The sequence below is a fragment of the Oncorhynchus gorbuscha genome, linkage group LG10 (genome assembly GCF_021184085.1).
Source record: "Oncorhynchus gorbuscha isolate QuinsamMale2020 ecotype Even-year linkage group LG10, OgorEven_v1.0, whole genome shotgun sequence".
Taxonomy (NCBI): Eukaryota; Metazoa; Chordata; class Actinopteri; order Salmoniformes; family Salmonidae; genus Oncorhynchus; species Oncorhynchus gorbuscha.
The window spans coordinates 62,791,066-62,810,153 of record NC_060182.1 but is presented as its reverse complement, the minus strand read 5'-3'; the positions used below and the strand labels follow the sequence as shown (position 1 = coordinate 62,810,153).

The 19,088-nt window shown below is 44.2% G+C and overlaps 1 protein-coding gene across 3 annotated transcripts in view; it reads left to right on the top strand.

Moving 5' to 3' along the window:
- Positions 1-19,088, top strand: part of LOC124046330 — a 59,657-nt gene that overhangs the window by 14,933 nt on the left and 25,636 nt on the right. The window contains exons 1-3 of one of the 3 annotated variants that reach the window (XM_046366596.1): positions 11,771-11,806; positions 12,794-12,932; positions 15,937-17,324. In XM_046366596.1, the coding sequence (XP_046222552.1) occupies positions 11,805-11,806; positions 12,794-12,932; positions 15,937-17,324 (1,529 nt within the window). In that variant the 5' untranslated portion in view covers positions 11,771-11,804. Of the gene's footprint in view, positions 1-11,770; positions 11,807-12,793; positions 12,933-14,979; positions 15,124-15,936; positions 17,325-19,088 lie in introns of those variants that run through there. The other 2 variants (XM_046366595.1, XM_046366597.1) reach the window with 2 other exon arrangements.

Here is a 19,088-nt window from a genome sequence, read left to right as displayed (position 1 = left end):
CAGACACCTGCTCACCACGCAGCATCTGAGGGAAACACGACACGACAGGGCGATACACAGACACAGCACGGTGAACAATAGACAAGGATCCGACAGGGCAGAAACGGAAAACAAGGGGAGAAATAGGGACTCTAATCAGGGAAAAAGATAGGGAACAGGTGTGGGAAGACTAAATGATTGATTAGGGGAATAGGAACAGCTGGGAGCAGGAACGGAACGATAGAGAGAAGAGAGAGAGGAAGGGAGAGAGAAAAAGGGGAACGAACCTAAAAAGACCAGCAGGGGGAAAACGAACAGAGGGAAAAGCAAAATGACAAGACAATATAAGACAAAACATGACAATAGCTTGGACTGTAGCCTACAAAAGCCTATTCCTGCTCTTTTCCCGCGACCCATCAAACACATTTGGTGTGTCGTCATAGTGGTCTCTGACTTGTGGTCAGACTCGCTCAGGTGTCACAAACTTAAGTGTCAAAAATTCAGAAGCATCCTTTCTGAATTTTAAAGTAATCCTCAAAGTAATCATCTAGTTTTTCAAAAGTATCTGTAATCTGATGACCATATTTCTGCTGGTAACATAACGGATTACAGTTACCGTTTGTAATCCATTACTCCCCAACCCTGGTCTTTTCAGAAGGAGGAACCACACGGACTTGGATGAGGTATTTTGAGTATGTGTAGTTACATAGGTAGAGATGGGTTGTGTGTGTATGCAGCTGTGTGTGTATGGGGGGGGTAAAACGTAGAGGCAAAACAAACAAATGGTCATCAATCTAATGATCTAACACACTTGTTTAAACAGGCGTTGCTGCACACGCACTCATGCACACACACACACACACACACACCAAGTTTCCCCTGGCAACTTCAGGCTGGATGGATTCTCCCTTTCTTGAAATAATCATTGATCTAAATATTGATCTATAAGAAATATTCACTTATCTGAAATGACTTGGTTGGTAGCCTAGCGTAAAATCTCCTTACACGTATCCATCTATCAGTGATGTTTTCAAGGATGTTTTCAAGGATGTTCAAGGATGTTATCCCAAAACAGGGGCATAGTGTCCGTTATGCTGTAGGCTATGCATTAGGCTCAGCTATACCACTAACTTAGGCTACCACTTGTTCACCTCATACAAACTAGTGGCTAGACCTGTTAGGTTATAATTATGGTCCATAAAATTGCTTTCTTAGATGGGGATTTAAACTGCCTCCCTGCCCCGTGGCTATGCAAGTTCCATGACAGGGGTTTGGGGGCAGCCCTTGAGCAAGACAGGGACGCGCAATCCTTCTGCGTGCAATCCATGACTTATATTCACAAGATAATAAGCATAGGCCTATGAGACTACTTCATTGGAAGTGTACATCACCATGCCATTAAACACACATTTGTAAGTTAAACTTTCGTTTTGACACAATGGCAGCTGGACCTAGCTGTCACTCTAAAATACTATGCAAGGTGTTGGCATACGCAGGGGATTGGGAACATCGTGGCAAATTGTGTGTGTGATTTTGGTTTTATTATCCTTGTGGTGACCAGACGTCCTTTACAAGGATAGTATAACATGGACAAGTCTGAGAAGTGGGGACATTTCGCAAAATGCTATTTTTATGTTTAGGTTTACAATTAGGGTTAGGTTTAGGGTAAGGAGTTAAGGTTCTGGTTAGGGTTAAGGTTTAGGGGTTAGGGGTTAGGGAAAATAGGATTTTCATCAATTATTTGGTCCTCACATAGATAGTAAAACAAATGTGTGTGTGTGTGTGTGTGTGTGTGTGTGTGTGTGTGTGTGTGTGTGTGTGTGTGTGTGTGTGTGTGTGTGTGTGTGTGTGTGTGTGTGTGTGTGTGTGTGTGTGTGTGTGTGTGTGTGTGTGTGTGTGTGTGTGTGTGTGTGTGTGTCTTCATTCAGAGTGGTTACCTTTCCCCAGCCCAGCCCTCAAAAATGTTGCTGCTCCTGATGCCTAGATAAGGGATTGTACAACATGGAAAGTATCCATCTTTTCTGTGACTCAGGTGATCTGGGCCAGCGTATTATAGGTGTGTGCTGCACATCCTGTTATTTGTGTGTGTGTGTGTGTGTGTGTGTGTGTGTGTGTGTGTGTGTGTGTGTGTGTGTGTGTGTGTGTGTGTGTGTGTGTGTGTGTGTGTGTGTGTGTGTGTGTGTGTGTGTGTGTGTGTGTGTGTGTGTGTGTGTGTGTGTGTGCGCGTGCGCGTGTGACCTTCGAAAGACTGTTGACCCTGTCAATACAGTTCCTATCATTCTGCACACCATGCACAGTAGCAGGATATTCATGTAATGTGTGATGGCGTGTGTGGAGGGAGGGAGTGTTTCTGTTGAGGGGGGGCTGGTTAGAAGTCAATAAGTATTCTAGCTTCTTTTGGGCAAACACAGTCTTTCTAGAGGACTATAATGCAAACATAACCCTGCTTTGAACCTCATCCCCCTGAACACTGTATATACAAAGACAAAATCACATACCGTACGTACTGTATACACACAGACCCACAGAGTGGTATTCAATAAAGACCTAGGGATCACGCTGACACCAGTCATCTTCTGGGGAAATAAAGCTCTCTTTGTTGTCCTGCAGTGAATACAGGACTTATTGCAACATACAGACCTGCCTGTTTGAACGAGATGTTTTTCCTAGCCCTTCCCCCTTGTTTTTACTAACAACCAGTCTAATTTCTCTGCTGCCAACAGTTATCCCAAGAACTGTTGTATTGCTTCAATTTAGTCAGAAATCACTCGACTGTGACAATTAAGTCCTAACTGTGCCAGTTACTGTCACTCCCTGGCCATAGAGAGGCTTTTATTTTCTATTTTGGTTAGGCCAGGGTGTGACTAGGGTGGGCATTCTAGTTTCTTTATTTCTATGTTTTGGCTGGGTATGGTTCTCAATCAGGGACTATCAATCAGTCTATCGTTGTCTCTGATTGGGAATCATACTTAGGCAGCCTTTTTTCCCATCTGTGTTTTGTGGGTAGTTGTTTTCTGTTTTGTTTTTGCACCTTACAGAACTGTTTCGGTTTTCCCTCTTGTTTATTTTGTGATCAAATAAAATCATGAACACTTACCACACTGCGCTTTTGTCCGATCCTCATTACGACGAGAGCCGTGACAGTTGAATTTTTTATTAGTCGTATCGGACTAGGCTACGATTTGGCTATGATTTGGTCAAACAGTAATGTGCATTATCCTCATTCTTTACTGTAATGAAAATCGCACCGCTGCCCCTGTATCAGTTTCACTGGAGCTTACTTCTGTGATGATCAAAAATGGTTCTGATTGTAGGCTATAACGTTTCAAAATCCAACTGCGGGTAAAACAGCTTTGGAGGCAACTGATGTTGTCACTAATAAAGAGAGAATATTCTCATCTTTCTGTAGGTATAATTTAATATTGAGCTCTATAGCAATTATTTTACAACTAAGATATTTGATATGGCTTTGAGAAGTATTTTTAAGACATTACATTTACTGTTAGATTGTTGCATGGCTACCAGCAGTGGGTATTATGTTTAGAGTTAATTATCTAGCTACACAGCTAGCACACAATGTTCTGAGAACCATATGTTTCTTATAGCTTGGTGAGAGTGTGGTTATCCTATGGTTATTTTGCAGGATAGTTGCTTGGCTTTGGAACATTCTCAGCACATTGAAGGAACTTGAGAAAATAATGTCATTTTCTTGTTATTTCATTACTTTAACAGAACGTTTCCTAAACGTTCAAACATGGTTACATTTGATAAAATGTTGGTAATGTTCTAAGAACGTTCTCCAACTTCTTTGACAGTGGGAATGTTCTCAAATATTTCAGAGAACGTAAAGAAACAATGTTCTTTATGAGAATTTCAATATTTCAGCATAACGTTTCCTACATGTTTCCTCTTAGTTCTATCTAAAGTCATGTTCTCAAATTGTTCTGAGAACATTAAATCAAAATCAAATCAAATGTATTTGTCACATACACATGGTTAGCAGATGTTAATGTGAGTGCAGCGAAATGCTTGTGCTCCTAGTTCCGACAATGCAGTAATAACCAACGAGTAATCTAACCTAACAATTCCAAAACTACTACCTTATACGTAAATATGTAATATATATGTAAAGGGATAAAGAATATGTACATAAAGATATATGAATGAGTGATGGTACAGAACGGCATAGGCAAGATGCAGTAGATGGTATCGAGTACAGTATATACATATGAGATAAGTAATGTAGGGTATGTAAACATTATATTAAGTAGCATTGTTTAAAGTGGCTAGTGATATATTTTACATCAATTTCCATCAATTCCCATTATTAAAGTGGCTGGAGTTGAGTCAGTGTGTTGGCAGCAGCCACTCAATGTTATTGGTGGCTGTTTAACAGTCTGATGGCCTTGAAATAGAAGCTGTTTTTCAGTCTCTCGGTCCCTGCTTTGATGCACCTGTACTGACCTCGCCTTCTGGATGATAGCGGGGTGAACAGGCAGTGGCTCGGGTGGTTGCTGTCCTTGATGATCTTTATGGCCTTCCTGTGACATCGAGTGGTGTAGGTGTCCTGGAGGGCAGGTAGTTTGCCCCCGGTGATGTGTTGTGCAGACCTCACTACCCTCTGGAGAGCCTTACGGCTGTGGGAGAAGCAGTTGCCGTACCAGGCGGTGATACAGCCCGACAGGATGCTCTCGATTGTGCATCTGTAGAAGTTTGTAAGTGCTTTTGGTGACAAGCCAAATTTCTTCAGCCTCCTGAGGTTATAACCTTATTTTCCTGACACCACACTCCGAGGGCCCTCACCTTCTCCCTGTAGGCCGTCTCGTCGTTTTTGGTAATCGAGCCTACCACTGTAGTGTCGTCCGCAAATTTGATGATTGAGTTGGAGGCGTGCATGGCCACACAGTCGTGGGTGAACAGGGAGTACAGGTGAGGGCTCAGAACGCACCCTTGTGGGGCCCCAGTTTTGAGGATCAGTGAGGTGGAGATGTTGTTACCTACCCTCACCACCTGGGGGCGGCCCGTCAGGAAGTCCACTACCCATTTGCACAGGGCGGGGTCGAGAACCAGGGTCTCGAGCATGATGACAAGCTTGGAGTGTACTTGGATTGCGTCCTACCTGACAGGTCGCTCCTACCAGGTGGCGTGGCGAGAATCTGTCTCCTCACCACGCGCTCTCACCACTGGTGTCCCCCAGGGCTCTGTTCTAGGCCCTCTCCTATTCTCGCTATACACCAAGTCACTTGGCTCTGTCATAACCTCACATGGTCTCTCCTATCATTGCTATGCAGACGACACACAATTAATCTTCTCCTTTCCCCCTTCTGATGACCAGGTGGCGAATCGCATCTCTGCATGTCTGGCAGACATATCAGTGTGGATGACGGATCACCACCTCAAGCTGAACTTCGGCAAGACGGAGCTGCTCTTCCTCCCGGGGAAGGACTGCCCGTTCCATGATCTCGCCATCACGGTTGACAACTCCATTGTGTCCTCCTCCCAGAGCGCTAAGAACCTTGGCGTGATCCTGGACAACAAACTGTCGTTCTCAACTAACATCAAGGCGGTGGCCCGTTCCTGTAGGTTCATGCTCTACAACATCCGCAGAGTACGACCCTGCCTCACACAGGAAGCGGCGCAGGTCCTAATCCAGGCACTTGTCATCTCCCGTCTGGATTACTGCAACTCGCTGTTGGCTGGGCTCCCTGCCTGTGCCATTAAACCCCTACAACTCATCCAGAACGCCGCAGCCCGTCTAGTGTTCAACCTTCCCAAGTTCTCTCACGTCACCCCGCTCCTCCGCTCTCTCCACTGGCTTCCAGTTGAAGCTCGCATCCGCTACAAGACCATGGTGCTTGCCTACGGAGCTGTGAGGGGAACGGCACCTCAGTACCTCCAGGCTCTGATCAGGCCCTACACCCAAATAAGGGCACTGCGTTCATCCACCTCTGGCCTGCTCGCCTCCCTACCACTGAGGAAGTACAGTTCCCGCTCAGCTCAGTCAAAACTGTTCGCTGCTCTGGCTCCCCAATGGTGGAACAAACTCCCTCACGACGCCAGGACAGCGGAGTCAATCACCACCTTCCGGAGACACCTGAAACCCCACCTCTTTAAGGAATACCTAGGATAGGATAAAGTAATCCTTCTCACCCCCTCCCCCTTAAAATATTTAGATGCACTATTGTAAAGTGGTTGTTCCACTGGATGTCATAAGGTGAATGCACCAATTTCTAAGTCGCTCTGGATAAGAGCGTCTGCTAAATGACTTAAATGTAAATGTAAATGTGTTAAATGCTGAGCTGTAGTTGATGAACAGCATTCTCACATAGGTATTCCTCTTGTCCAGATGGGTTAGGGCAGTGTGCAGTGTGGTTGAGATTGCATCATCTGTGGACCTATTTGGGCGGTAAGCAAATTGGAGTGGGTCTAGGGTGTCAGGTAGGGTGGAGGTGATATGGTCCTTGACTAGTCTCTCAAAGCACTTCATGATGACGGAAGTGAGTGCTATGGGGCAGTAGTCGTTTAGCTCAGTTACCTTAGCTTTCTTGGGAACAAGGACAATGGTGGCCCTCTTGAAGCATGTGGGAACAGCCGACTGGGATAAGGATAGATTGAATATGTCCATAAACACACCAGCCAGCTGGTCTGCGCATGCTCTGAGGACGCGGCTGGGGATGCCGTCTGGGCCTGCAGCCTTGCGAGGTTTAACACGTTTAAATGTTTTACTCACATCGGCTGCAGTGAAGGAGAGTCCGCATGTTTTGGTTGCGGGCCGTGTCAGTGGCACTGTATTGTCCTCAAAGCGGGCAAAAAAAGTTATTTAGTCTGCCTGGGAGCAAGACATCCTGGTCCGTGACGTGGCTAGTTTTCTTTTTGTAATCCGTGATTGACTGTAGACCCTGCCACATACCTCTTGTGTCTGAGCCGTTGAATTGCGACTCTACTTTGTCTCTTTTCTGACACTTAGCTTGTTTGATTGCCTTGCGGAGGGAATAGCTACACTGTTTGTATTCGGTCATATTTCCGGTCACCTTGCCCTGGTTAAAAGCAGTGGTTCGCGCTTTCAGTTTCATGCGAATGCTGCCATCAATCCAATGTTTTAATCGTTGCTATGGGAACGACATTTTCAATGCACTTTCTAATGAACTCGCTCGCCGAATCAGCATATTCGTCAATGTTGTTGTTGGATGCAGTGCGGAACATATCCCAGTCCACGTGATGGAAGCAGTCTTGGAGCGTGGAATGAGATTGGTCGGACCAGTGTTGAATAGACCTGAGCGCGGGAGCTTCTTGTTTTAGCTTCTTAAGAAAACTTTCCATAAAAAAAACAAGAAAACTTCCGTAATGTTCAGAGTTCTAATTTTTTTACATTTAAAAACATATACTGTTCACTGTTCTCAGCATCAACAAAACTCTCTCTATTCTCAATGTTGTTAAGTGTGTTCAGCTGTGTTTGCGCGCCCACACATTGGCCACACCTGGTCTTAATGATCGCTTGTTTCCTTTGAAATAGGGTCTGTTTGAATAGACTAAAATAAACAGCTTTGTATGAGTTATAAAAACATGGCATGGTAGCCCCATCCTGGTGGTGTAGTGGACTTATTCCATGGATAGAGAACAGAAGACGATCATAGGTTTGAATCTCACATGCCACAATTAAAAAATAAATGTTTTTGCATGATTAATGCCCAAGCAAATACATTTCTACGTGTCCTATCTGTGCTTTGAGTTCAAAACAGTTAACTCAAACTAAGCTAGCAGTGTTGTTAAAAGTTTTATTGAAACATGTTCTCAGAACATTATTTAATTAACTTCAAATAACCTGCAATTTCCATTGTCAGAACGTTATTAAAACCTCCCAGGAAAATTCCCTGGATTTTAGGTTGCACCTAAAAATATATTGAATCATGACATTGAATGCCACTTCAGAAGTCTATTAAACCTCTTAATTAAGCATAGCAAAACAATTATGGGTGTCACCAAATCATGGGCTTTTGCAACCAACTGAAAATGCTAGTCTGGAGCCCTGAAACTGATATAGTACATTGCTATTCTGGACAAAAGCTCTGTCTTTCAGCTTTCTGCTAAACTATGCATAGTTGCGTAATGTACAGTATGTGCACAGAGTGATATATAATGTTTAATGTTCATATTCTCTGTCTATTAAACTTAAGCACATGCATCATTCAGCTACCATTGTAAGCTGCTGTCCAAACCAGAGCCGTTTAAGTGTGTTTTAGAGTTTGCATTAGATTGGGCCTGGCAAAAACAAACATGTCTTTCATCAACAGCCACTGGTGAGTCACCCAACCAGCCCCACTCATAACTTGTAGAATAGGGTTTGAGTCAGGCCTTGACTTCCCTCCATCCCTTGTTTGACTTTATGAAGTCCCACAGGGTCCACATGTTTTCTCCATGCATATGTTTATTAAAACATGTTTGTGTGTTTGTTTCTGTGTGACGAGTGATGCGATTCATGTGACTGTTTTGAAAAACCTAGGCAAGTTGGCATTGTCGTGGCATCGCACTGTGCCAAGCTGCGAGCTGTGCCAAGCTGTCCACTGTGTGTGTGTGTGTGTGTGTGTGTGCATGCATGATACACTGCCTTTTTGACAAAACAGCTGTGCTGTGTTGCCATTGTAAGTGTATCGTGTGAACATGCCCAGGAAACTAGTGGGAGTGACCATAGGTATTCAATAAACCTGAAGTTCATTGAACTTCATATATGTCTAAAACACTGTACAACAGTTACATTAATGCTGGTGTTACAGGAAAGCTTATTGAAACTGTTAATGTTACACTCTTAGAAAACAATGTTCCAAACAGCTTCTTCTGCTGTCCCCATAGGATAACCCTTTTTTGGTTCCAGGTAGAACAATTTTGGGTTCCATGTAGAACCCTCTGTGGAATCAACAAGGGTTTTTCAAAGGGTTCGTTTGTGGGACAGCCGGTTTTAGAAAGCACCTTTTTATCTAAGAGTCTACCCGGTTCCTCTTGTTATGCAAAGTTGTGCCTGATCTGAAGACGTGCTATCTCCACAGCCATGTACTGTGTGGGTGACATCAGTTGGCATGGCATAGCAAGAGGAACTGCCCCTCCCTACCTTCAGGCTATGCTCAAACCCAACATTCCAAACCGAGCACTCCGTTCTGCCACCTCAGGTCTCTTGGCCCTCCCACCCCTATGGGAGGACAGCTGCCGCTCAGCCCTTCTCTGTCTTGGCACCCCAATGGTGGATTCAGCTTCCCCCTGAAGCTAGGACAGCAGAGTCCGACAACATCTGAAAAACTACCTCCTCAAGCAGTATCTTAAATAATCATCTTCCTTGCCTTAACTCCCCCCCAATTTTTTTAAAGAAAAAAAAGGAACACTTAACCAGCACTTGCACTTGACCCCCCTGCCCCCCCCCCCCCTCTTAGCTCCGATTCTGCGAAATGTACTTTCTATGCCTGCGATATGTGGTTGTCCTACCTAGCTATCTTGAGATGAATGCACTAACTGTAAGTCACTCTGGATAAGAGCATCTGCTAAATTACTCAACTGTAAATGTAACAGAGAAAGACTCCAGGCAGGTTGGAACTGGTTGGACCGCTGGCTACGTCCCTTCCGTCTTCAAGAGAGCGAGAGTTGCACCCCTTCTGAAAAAACCTACACTCGATCCCTCCGATGTTAACAACTACAGACCAGTATCCCTTCTTTCTTTTCTCTCCAAAACTCTTGAACGTGCCGTCCTTGGTCAGCTCTCCCGCTATCTCTCTCAGAATGACCTTCTTGATCCAAATCAGTCAGGTTTCAAGACTAGTCATTCAACTGAGACTGCTCTTCTCTGTATCACGGAGGCGCTCCGCACCACTAAAGCTAACTCTCTCTCCTCTGCGCTCATCCTTCTAGACCTATCGGCTGCCTTCGATACTGTGAACCATCAGATCCTCCTCTCCACCCTCTCCGAGTTGGGCATCTCTGGCGCGACCCACGCTTGGATTGCGTCCTACCTGACAGGTCGCTCCTACCAGGTGGCATGGCGAGAATCTGTCTCCTCACCACGCGCTCTCACCACTGGTGTCCCCCAGGGCTCTGTTCTAGGCCCTCTCCTATTCTCGCTATACACCAAGTCACTTGGCTCTGTCATAACCTCACATGGTCTCTCCTATCATTGCTATGCAGACGACACACAATTAATCTTCTCCTTTCCCCCTTCTGATGACCAGGTGGCGAATCGCATCTCTGCATGTCTGGCAGACATATCAGTGTGGATGACGGATCACCACCTCAAGCTGAATTTTGGCAAGACGGAGCTGCTCTTCCTCCCGGGGAAGGACTGCCCGTTCCATGATCTCGCCATCACGGTTGACAACTCCATTGTGTCCTCCTCCCAGAGCGCTAAGAACCTTGGCGTGATCCTGGACAACACCCTGTCGTTCTCAACTAACATCAAGGTGGTGGCCCGTTCCTGTAGGTTCATGCTCTACAACATCTGCAGATTACGACCCTGCCTCACACAGGAAGCGGCGCAGGTCCTAATCCAGGCACTTGTCATCTCCCGTCTGGATTACTGCAACTCGCTGTTGGCTGGGCTCCCTGCCTGTGCCATTAAACCCCTACAACTCATCCAGAACGCCGCAGCCCGTCTAGTGTTCAACCTTCCCAAGTTCTCTCACGTCACCCCGCTCCTCCGCTCTCTCCACTGCGTTCATCCACCTCTGGCCTGCTCGTCTCCCTACCACTGAGGAAGTACAGTTCCCGCTCAGCCCAGTCAAAACTGTTCGCTGCTCTGGCTCCCCAATGGTGGAACAAACTCCCTCACGACGCCAGGACAGCGGAGTCAATCACCACCTTCCGGAGACACCTGAAACCCCACCTCTTTAAGGAATACTTAGGATAGGATAAAGTAATCCTTCTCACCCCCTCCCCCCTTAAAATATTTAGATGCACTATTGTAAAGTGGCTGTTCCACTGGATGTCATAAGGTGAATGCACCAATTTGTAAGTCGCTCTGGATAAGAGCGTCTGCTAAATGACTTAAATGTAAAATATAATGTAAATGTTGGTTTGGGCCTTGGCTTTGTGTCAAGAGTCTGCAAACTGCAAAATTGTTAATGGTTTCTGTGGTCTTTAAATGAACTTATAGTGCATAGTTGTTGCATTGTTGCATTGGATAGGCATGTGTAATAGTGAATATCCATTATTTAACTAATGGAAGCAATTAGCATTCATATGCATTGTCATCCTTTCAGATCTTTTCATATCAAGCCGTGGTGTGTGAGATGTCATGTTCTGCCAGACGTCTTCACGAAGAGAATGCATCTGCGCTGGATGCTTCCTCTGTGGAAGTCATGCAAACTGAGCATCGTTTTGCAGAAAACAAATTCATAAATCAACACCATTCATGCATGATGTCCCATGAATTAAAAACATCCCCGGTTCCTTCCCAATTCATGGCTCATAGACTGAATGTTGTAGCACACCTTTCTGCACAGTTTACCCAATGGCACTGTACCAGTAAATCATGAACTAAAGAGACTTGCAAAGTTGGCATGACCAGGGTAACTAAACATATGCCACGGGGAAACAATAGATTCTGTAGAATGGCAGTATGTTTTATTATTCTGTATGATTCATCAGTCAACATCAGTCAGGAAAATGTCATCTGATACACCCTCTTGTGGGCAGAGATGGTATAATAAAGCTAGAAGATGCTGGTCAGTGATTTCCAGCTATCTTGGAACAAACATAGCGCCCTCTTGTGGTGATAAATTCACATGACCAGCCATTTTCACTTGGCAGGGGTTTAGGTGGTTGAAACTTCCCGAACGTAGAAGATACAAATGTAAGTGAATAGTGTAGACGATTATCGTATTGATTGATGTGAAAAGTGTCTCTAGGTACTGGATTAATCTTCAACATTGCTGAATTATTTCTGAACATTTCACTCCTCTTTAAACACCCTGGATGTTGCACACGTATCTACAATGGAATGCTGTTGACCATTCTGCATTTGGGGGAGTGATGACCGTAGCTCACTATAATGGGATGCCACAGTGGGTGAGCTAGCCTAACTGCTTCTGTTGACAACACAGATTCTACTTAAAAGCCTTTGGGTATAGTGATGACAGCCAAAACCTCCTGAAAACAGACCAGTGTCTCTTCACACACATGTCCCAGAATCCACGCGGTGTAGTCTTAACTGCTGCACACACACATTGGTGTGACTAAGCCGTGTGGAGTGAATGTCGTCTGACCAGTGTCCCATTTGTCTCTGCTATAATTTTTTGTCGTCTGCCGAGCATGATCAAGGTGTCAACACTTACAATGAATGCTCTAATGAACTCACCCCATTTGGAGGGAGGAAATGTTTTTGGTTTTGTTTGTTCCTGTACTGCAGTACATGTATGTACACAGTGTGTGAAGAGAACAACAGATGCCATAGTTGAAACAGGAAACACAAGGGTTGTCGTTTCGTTCTTGGATAAGTTGACGTTTAAGAAAACTATACTTTTCTGTTTTACAGGTGATGTTATTTTCAGAGCGTCAAGCAGTCAAGGGAGGTGACTGGACTTTTGTACCTTTCATTTTGACAAGGTCATATACCATTAATGGGATAACAACAACATGTGGGTGGGACTATCAGTCATGCCATGGGTCTGTGAATGTGTGTGACAGAATGTGGGTCAAAGGCTAAGGATGTGAAAGAAAAAGAGAGGCTGAGCGAGTAGGCGCGGGATAGAAACATAGTTACATGTCTATCAGTGGTAATGGGTGAGAAGATCTGCCTGCTCTAAGTCTAACAGTACCTATCTTTCTCTCTCTGTGACAGGAGTTTTGATCAGCTGAGTGTGTCGACAGAGTACAGCGTCAACAGCACCAGGACGGAGAGAGACAGGGATGCTACCTCCATGTTCAGCTTCGACATGTCAGCCTTCAACAGCCTCAGCTCCACCAAGTCCAGAAATAAGGTACGTCACAATATAGTAGTGTACAATAGGAGTCCACTTTTGTGTTGTGGAGAACTAATCAGGAAATATCCATTATTTACTATATCTGAATTGCTGTACTTTCAAACCACCCCCTCTTTACCTTCTGTGAGGACAATCTGGTCTCCTTTAGGATTGTTTGATTTCATTTATTAGGATCCCCTTTAGCCAATGGCGCCAGCTAGCCTTAGGACAGACTCATCTTAGAATGATGTTGAGATGAATGATGAAGTGTGACTATAGTATACATAGTGGCTAATCATACTGTGCCGTACATGTTTACCATAGTTCTACAATTGTCCAAAGTATAAGTCAAAAATAGAGGACTTTCAGAGTGGTTAGATTAATATCCAACACACTTGATAACACTTGATAAAAAATTTAAAAAAATGTTTTAAAGTGAAACTTTTTTCAAATCATTTGAGAGTGACAGAATCTGTCTCTTAGCTTAGAGACATTTACCCCGTACAACTGATTGTTACTGCTTGCACTGAGCCTGGCTGATAAGTCATGTAAAAAGGGTGCATAGGAGGGCAGTATTGACTCATTTTGCAGGGTATCAGCTGCAGGAGAGGTAGTGTGGTTATAGGATACCTTCGAGATACACAAATCCTCCGCAAAATATCTTTAAAATGCCCATGGAAATCCATTTTGATTGTGTCATTTGCACAGGCCGGTGCGGAATGTGTGTATCTGGAACCCACCTGTGGTGTTATTGATTCTAACTGCCCATAAACATTTTATGCGGCAACTGAAATTCTTCAGACAGATCCCTCAATAACAGTTTATGACTCCGTTTATACTAAAGCTTTGCATTATGCAATATTTGGGTTTGGAGTAACAATCGATATGAGAATATATTCCATGCTTAGAGGTTTTAAGATCAATGTAAGACTGTAAGTTCTCTATCAGCATCCTGTCAAATTGTATTGAAATCATTAAGGGCGAAGGGTCAAATTACAAGATGCCACAGATATCCTCGGTGAAATGGCATGCTAGAAATGATTCTTTAGAATTTAATTTCTTACTGTGTTATTCTCCATTGACACAGACTTGTCCAACCTGTTCTCCATCCTGGAGTAATTAATGGGGTAGGATTCACTCTGTGTTCTATTAATATTCATCCAACTTTCACAAGTGCAGAATTGAGCACATTCAGCCATTCAAGAAGAAAAAACCTGGTTACTGGGGTAGACTTTTATTTCTATGCTAGGCTCACAATTTGGAACATAACCTGGAAGACAGTACTGCAAGCACAACGTCTGTGGTTTCTCCTTTCATGTGTTTCCTGACCTGTCTGAGGCCATTTGGAAACAAAGGAACAATGAGCTCTGTTTCAACAGGATTTTGTATTAGCTAAAAGTCCTGTTGAGATCCAGACTCTTCTCTGTTAAAACCATTTCTACTTCTGAATGAAGGATGTGCACAGGTCCATATGAAACAATAGCAGCAAATCATTCAACTTGTGTCAATTTAAAGGGAAAGGGACCAAATGTGTGCCCTTGCATGTGTTAGAGTTGGTCAAAACATTTATGCTGTACACAACCGAAACATGCTGCGATTTGCAAGTATGCAAATGTCCATACTGTGTTACGTACAACCACAAGAGATGTGTTCTTTCCTTGTCTCAGTCCAACTGAAAGTCGCTCTCCTGCCCATGGTATTATTATATTGATAAAGAGGTTTTCAGACTACTTACTTGCTCCAGTTTGATTGAGGAAGGAAGGGTGGGGTTGTTAGGCAGATATCCGTGTCCATATATTCTCATAGGATCATTCATTCCTGTGAGTTGTTTGCTATGTCAAAGCTCTTTCACAATAGCCTATATGCCGCACTGTACTTGGCAGTACAAATAGATTTATGCCCCGAAGCGATGTACTGCAGTTTGTTTGATAGTCTACTCAAGGCTAGACATATACAGATACACACATACATCACACACAGACTGTCTGTCTCTCTGTGAAAGTCGTTTTTTCCCCCACATTGTTGTATTTGGCGCCGTTATGACTCTTATCCCAGCTTAGCAGGAAGTAAAAAGCTGATCAACATTAACTTTTTGCAGCTGATATGCGAGTGGTCAACTGGGCTGGAGTGGTGCAGTATATGGTCAGTATGTTGGGATTCTAAAGAAAGGAAATCTACCGGTTAAATTCCAGGAAGTGTCACGAAAATGGTATGCAGCGGGCTCATTTCTCTTGTGTTAGTGTGTATTATCTTTGGTTATGATTTGTATCCTGTTCCAGCCTGTACTAGGAAACAGACGGAGTGCCCTGTGATTTTGTATATATGCTACTGTGTCTACTGTGTTTTTATCCAGTCAACCTTTATGTGATGTGTATGTTTTATTGATTTGATGGAACCCAGGTCTCCCTGGAAAACAGTGGCAAGTGTTACTGAATATACTATCCTGGCTAAAGGAAACAAGCAGACCATGTCGTTATTGACTTACCTGGCTAAGTATAGGTTGAATGAGACAGAAATATATTGTATTTGCTTCAGATATGATATTTACTCCAATGATACTGCATAGATCGTATTACAAACTAGTCTTATTTGATGACCCTCCCATTCCTAGTTTGCCTCGTTGGTTCTCATTCCACCTCTCCCGCAGTGGGTTTGAATACTTGTGGTTACTGACTTGTGGGCATCACAGAAATGTTCCTGTAATGTTCTATCTGTCCAATGTTGTCATTACCCAGCTGCTGTAGCAGCCTGATCATGTTCAACCTGGCTGTTAGTAGAAAGACACCTTCACTATTCAGCTTGGCTGGTGTTTGATTTTGACAAGAATCTGTACCTAATCTTCGGAGGTTATAGTTAAGGATATTAAGGAAATGTACTAAATTATATCAAGGACTGAAAGAAGTGAGATGAGACCCAACCTCTGGCTCTCTGTATAGCTGTGCCAAAAACAACAGGTGTGTCTGTTCTCCATTTGGGTATTTATTTTTCTTTTTCTTTTTTTTGTCTCTCTGTCTCCTCCCAGAGCTCGGACGGAATGCTTAACCGCATCAGCAGTTTATTTTCCACCAAGAAGAAGAAGAGCCGGAGTGGTTCACTCTCAGTAGGCTCAGAGGATGGATCCTGGCTGGGTCCTGGATCTCCCATCTCTCCCCCGTCCCCTGGTTCTCCTCTCTCCCCCCACCAGAAGGACGGGCTGAGGACCACAACTACCCAGAAAGAGGGGGAGGTAGTGGAAGCGGGAGCTGGGCCAGTGCTGGAGAGTCTGTCGGAGCTCCAAGCGAAGGGGTCGGTGTTCAGTAGCAGCACCAGCCCTAGTACATCCAGGCTAGCCTCTCTGTTGGTGGCGGACACAGGGGACCTGCCATTTGCAGACAGTGACAGCAGCGGCCGGGGCAGCGTGAGGGAGGTGCAGGTGTGCAGGGTCAGCCGGGCGGAAGCAGAGTCAGACGGAGAGGCAGACAGGAATTCTGGGAATCTGACTCCCACGAACGTGTTCCCCTCCAGAGCGGAGCAAGCCCCAGAGCTCGGCCTCACTAAGGACGTGGTGGAGGAGGTGAACAGGAGGCTGCAGGTATATCTGAAGGAACAAACCACTGTGAAAGACGGAGAGGAGTCGGAGTGGGGCAGCCCAGTGGTCCAAACCACCCTCAGGTCGTTTGAGCTCTCTCAATCTCACCTAAAGACTGATGTCACCTCTCTCGGCATCGAGTCTAAAAAGACCTCTCTGAAAACATCTGTTGGAGGGAAGGGGAGTTACCTGCTGGGAGTGACTCTAGCCTCTCAGTCTCACACCCCATCCTCCTCAGACCCACAGCCAGAGGGTGAGGAGGGAGAGAACAGCCCAGTCATGGGGAAGAAGAACAGGAGAAGGGCTCTGAAACCCACCAGTGTCAGCTCGGCTGAAACTGCTCCCCCCAGCCAGATGACGTTACCTGGGGGAGAGGGGACGAGGCGGGACTCACCTGCGAAGCTACACAAACCTGTGTGGGTGGAAACACACCTGGGAGAAGAGCCCATACCTGTGTCTGTGGCCCCTGTGGTGTACACTGATACTGCCGGTGTCCTGGCCACTGTAACCCTTTCAGCGGTATCCGGTGGCAGAGAGCCAGAGCTGGCTGTATCCACAGCACCAGTCTCCAAGGACTCCGAAACAAACAAAGCCCGGCCAGAGGCGACCAGTCCAGCCACAGACTCCGAGTGCAGCCCCCCTCTAGAGGATCAGACGGCCCTGAGCAAAGAGGAAAAGCGCAGGAGTGTGAAACTGTCCCACAGTGAGAAGCTTTTCACTAAGAAGGTGTATGTGAGCCCTGAGCCCAGTTTTGATGGGGATGAGCAGACAGAGAGAGAGCTGGAAAATAATGACATCGTAGACTTGGCTTCAAAGACTCCTCAGAAGTCTGAGGTGAAACTGTAAGTGTCTTTATTTCACTTTTTTTGGAAGTCTTTTTAATGAGCACTTTGATCCTTGAGAGGGATAGCGAGAGAGAGAGAGAGAGAGAGAGAGAGAGAGAGAGAGAGAGAGAGAGAGAGAGAGAGAGAGAGAGAGAGAGAGAGAGAGAGAGAGAGAGAGAGAGAGAGAGAGAGAGAGAGAGAGAGAGAGAGAGGTGTGCAACCTAACCTGTGTATTTCCATGTCTATTTGTGCCAAAGGAGAACAATAAGAACAGTTCGTTACATAGCTGAAAAACTCCTGCGTCATTCAAATGTTCACCTACAGTACTAATACTTTACTTTGACTGAATGATACTGACAAGACTACTGCATGTACGGAAGGCCATTGACTATACAGTACAACCATATCTTGTTATGTATTCGTCACAAAATACTGTGCACAGTCAGTCAGTCTTTACAACCGATAGGCTACCCTAAATTGTTACAAGTCTGCTGTTGAGCAAGAAACAAAAATACAGGGGAACCATTTCAATATTGTAGTATACTGTAATTCAGTGGCAAATTTATCATGATGCAGCAGTTATTTGAATAATGCAACAAGTAAACTCATGAGCAACTGTTCCTTTTACCAAGTTAATAAGAATTGTGTTAAATTATGCTAGCAGCGACCATGAGAGCTTCCGATGTAGGATCTTTATTTGAGCCAGTTTGCTGCAGCAGGAAAATAATCCTGCAGCAACAGGAAATATTAATTATTACGTGGGTTATAATGAATTTACATTTTTGGTAGGGCAAATCAAGTCTGACATTTTAAAGTGGAAATTCCAAACTTTAGAAGTATTTTTATACTTAAAATACACTACAGGTTTGCATTTCCTGCCGTGCAGGAACATTCTCAGCAACAAAAGAGTGATCAGGTTAAGATCCTACATCTGTACCACTGATGCAATGCTTATTATCTTAACAATATGGTTAAGTCTGTTAACTGTGTCCTCTGGCACGGGATTCTGAAGAGAAAATATCATAGATGTTCAGCCCAACCAAGATTGTCTTTAAAACAACTGTTTTTCCAATTTACTGTAACATTTCACACTAGTTATTTTGGAGGCCACTTTACTGGAGTAAGCAGTTTGAAGTTTGTAAACAGAACATTCATAGTAGATAAAGATAGGACGTGGAAAATATCATATATATTGCATGAGATATAACCTGCTAATTATAATCACTGAAAGAAAGAAAAATTGTTTGTTCAAATGAGCTGTTGTTATATTTCAATCAAAATGGAGGGCATCTCAAACTGGGCACTCATTGGTTCATTCAACATTGTTTCCACGTCATTTCAGTGAAATGAGTTTAAACCAATGTGGAAAACACATCTGGGACCACTGGGCTGTGTTTACTTCAGGCGTTATTTCCATCCTGAATGGTGACTCATGACCAAAGTTACTCTGAAAGTGACCACAAGTCACTCACTTTGTTTGACTAAAAGGTTTGCTGAATAGAAACAATACAATGCTGATAAAAAGTAAGGCATGCCATTCTGATATCCATCTATCAGATGTACTAATGTCACAAGGAATATGTATAGTGGTATCATATTCAGGTGGAATAGCCTGTTTTTAGATTAAAACTATTGTTATACTGTACCTCAATGGAATCACATTTCTACTATTATACTGATACCCGAGGGGATGTTCTACATTACTGAAAGTTTTAATTAAGAGCAGTTTAGAAAAATCTGTTTTGTCAAGTTACACAGAGCAGAAAGATTTATTTCAGTTTC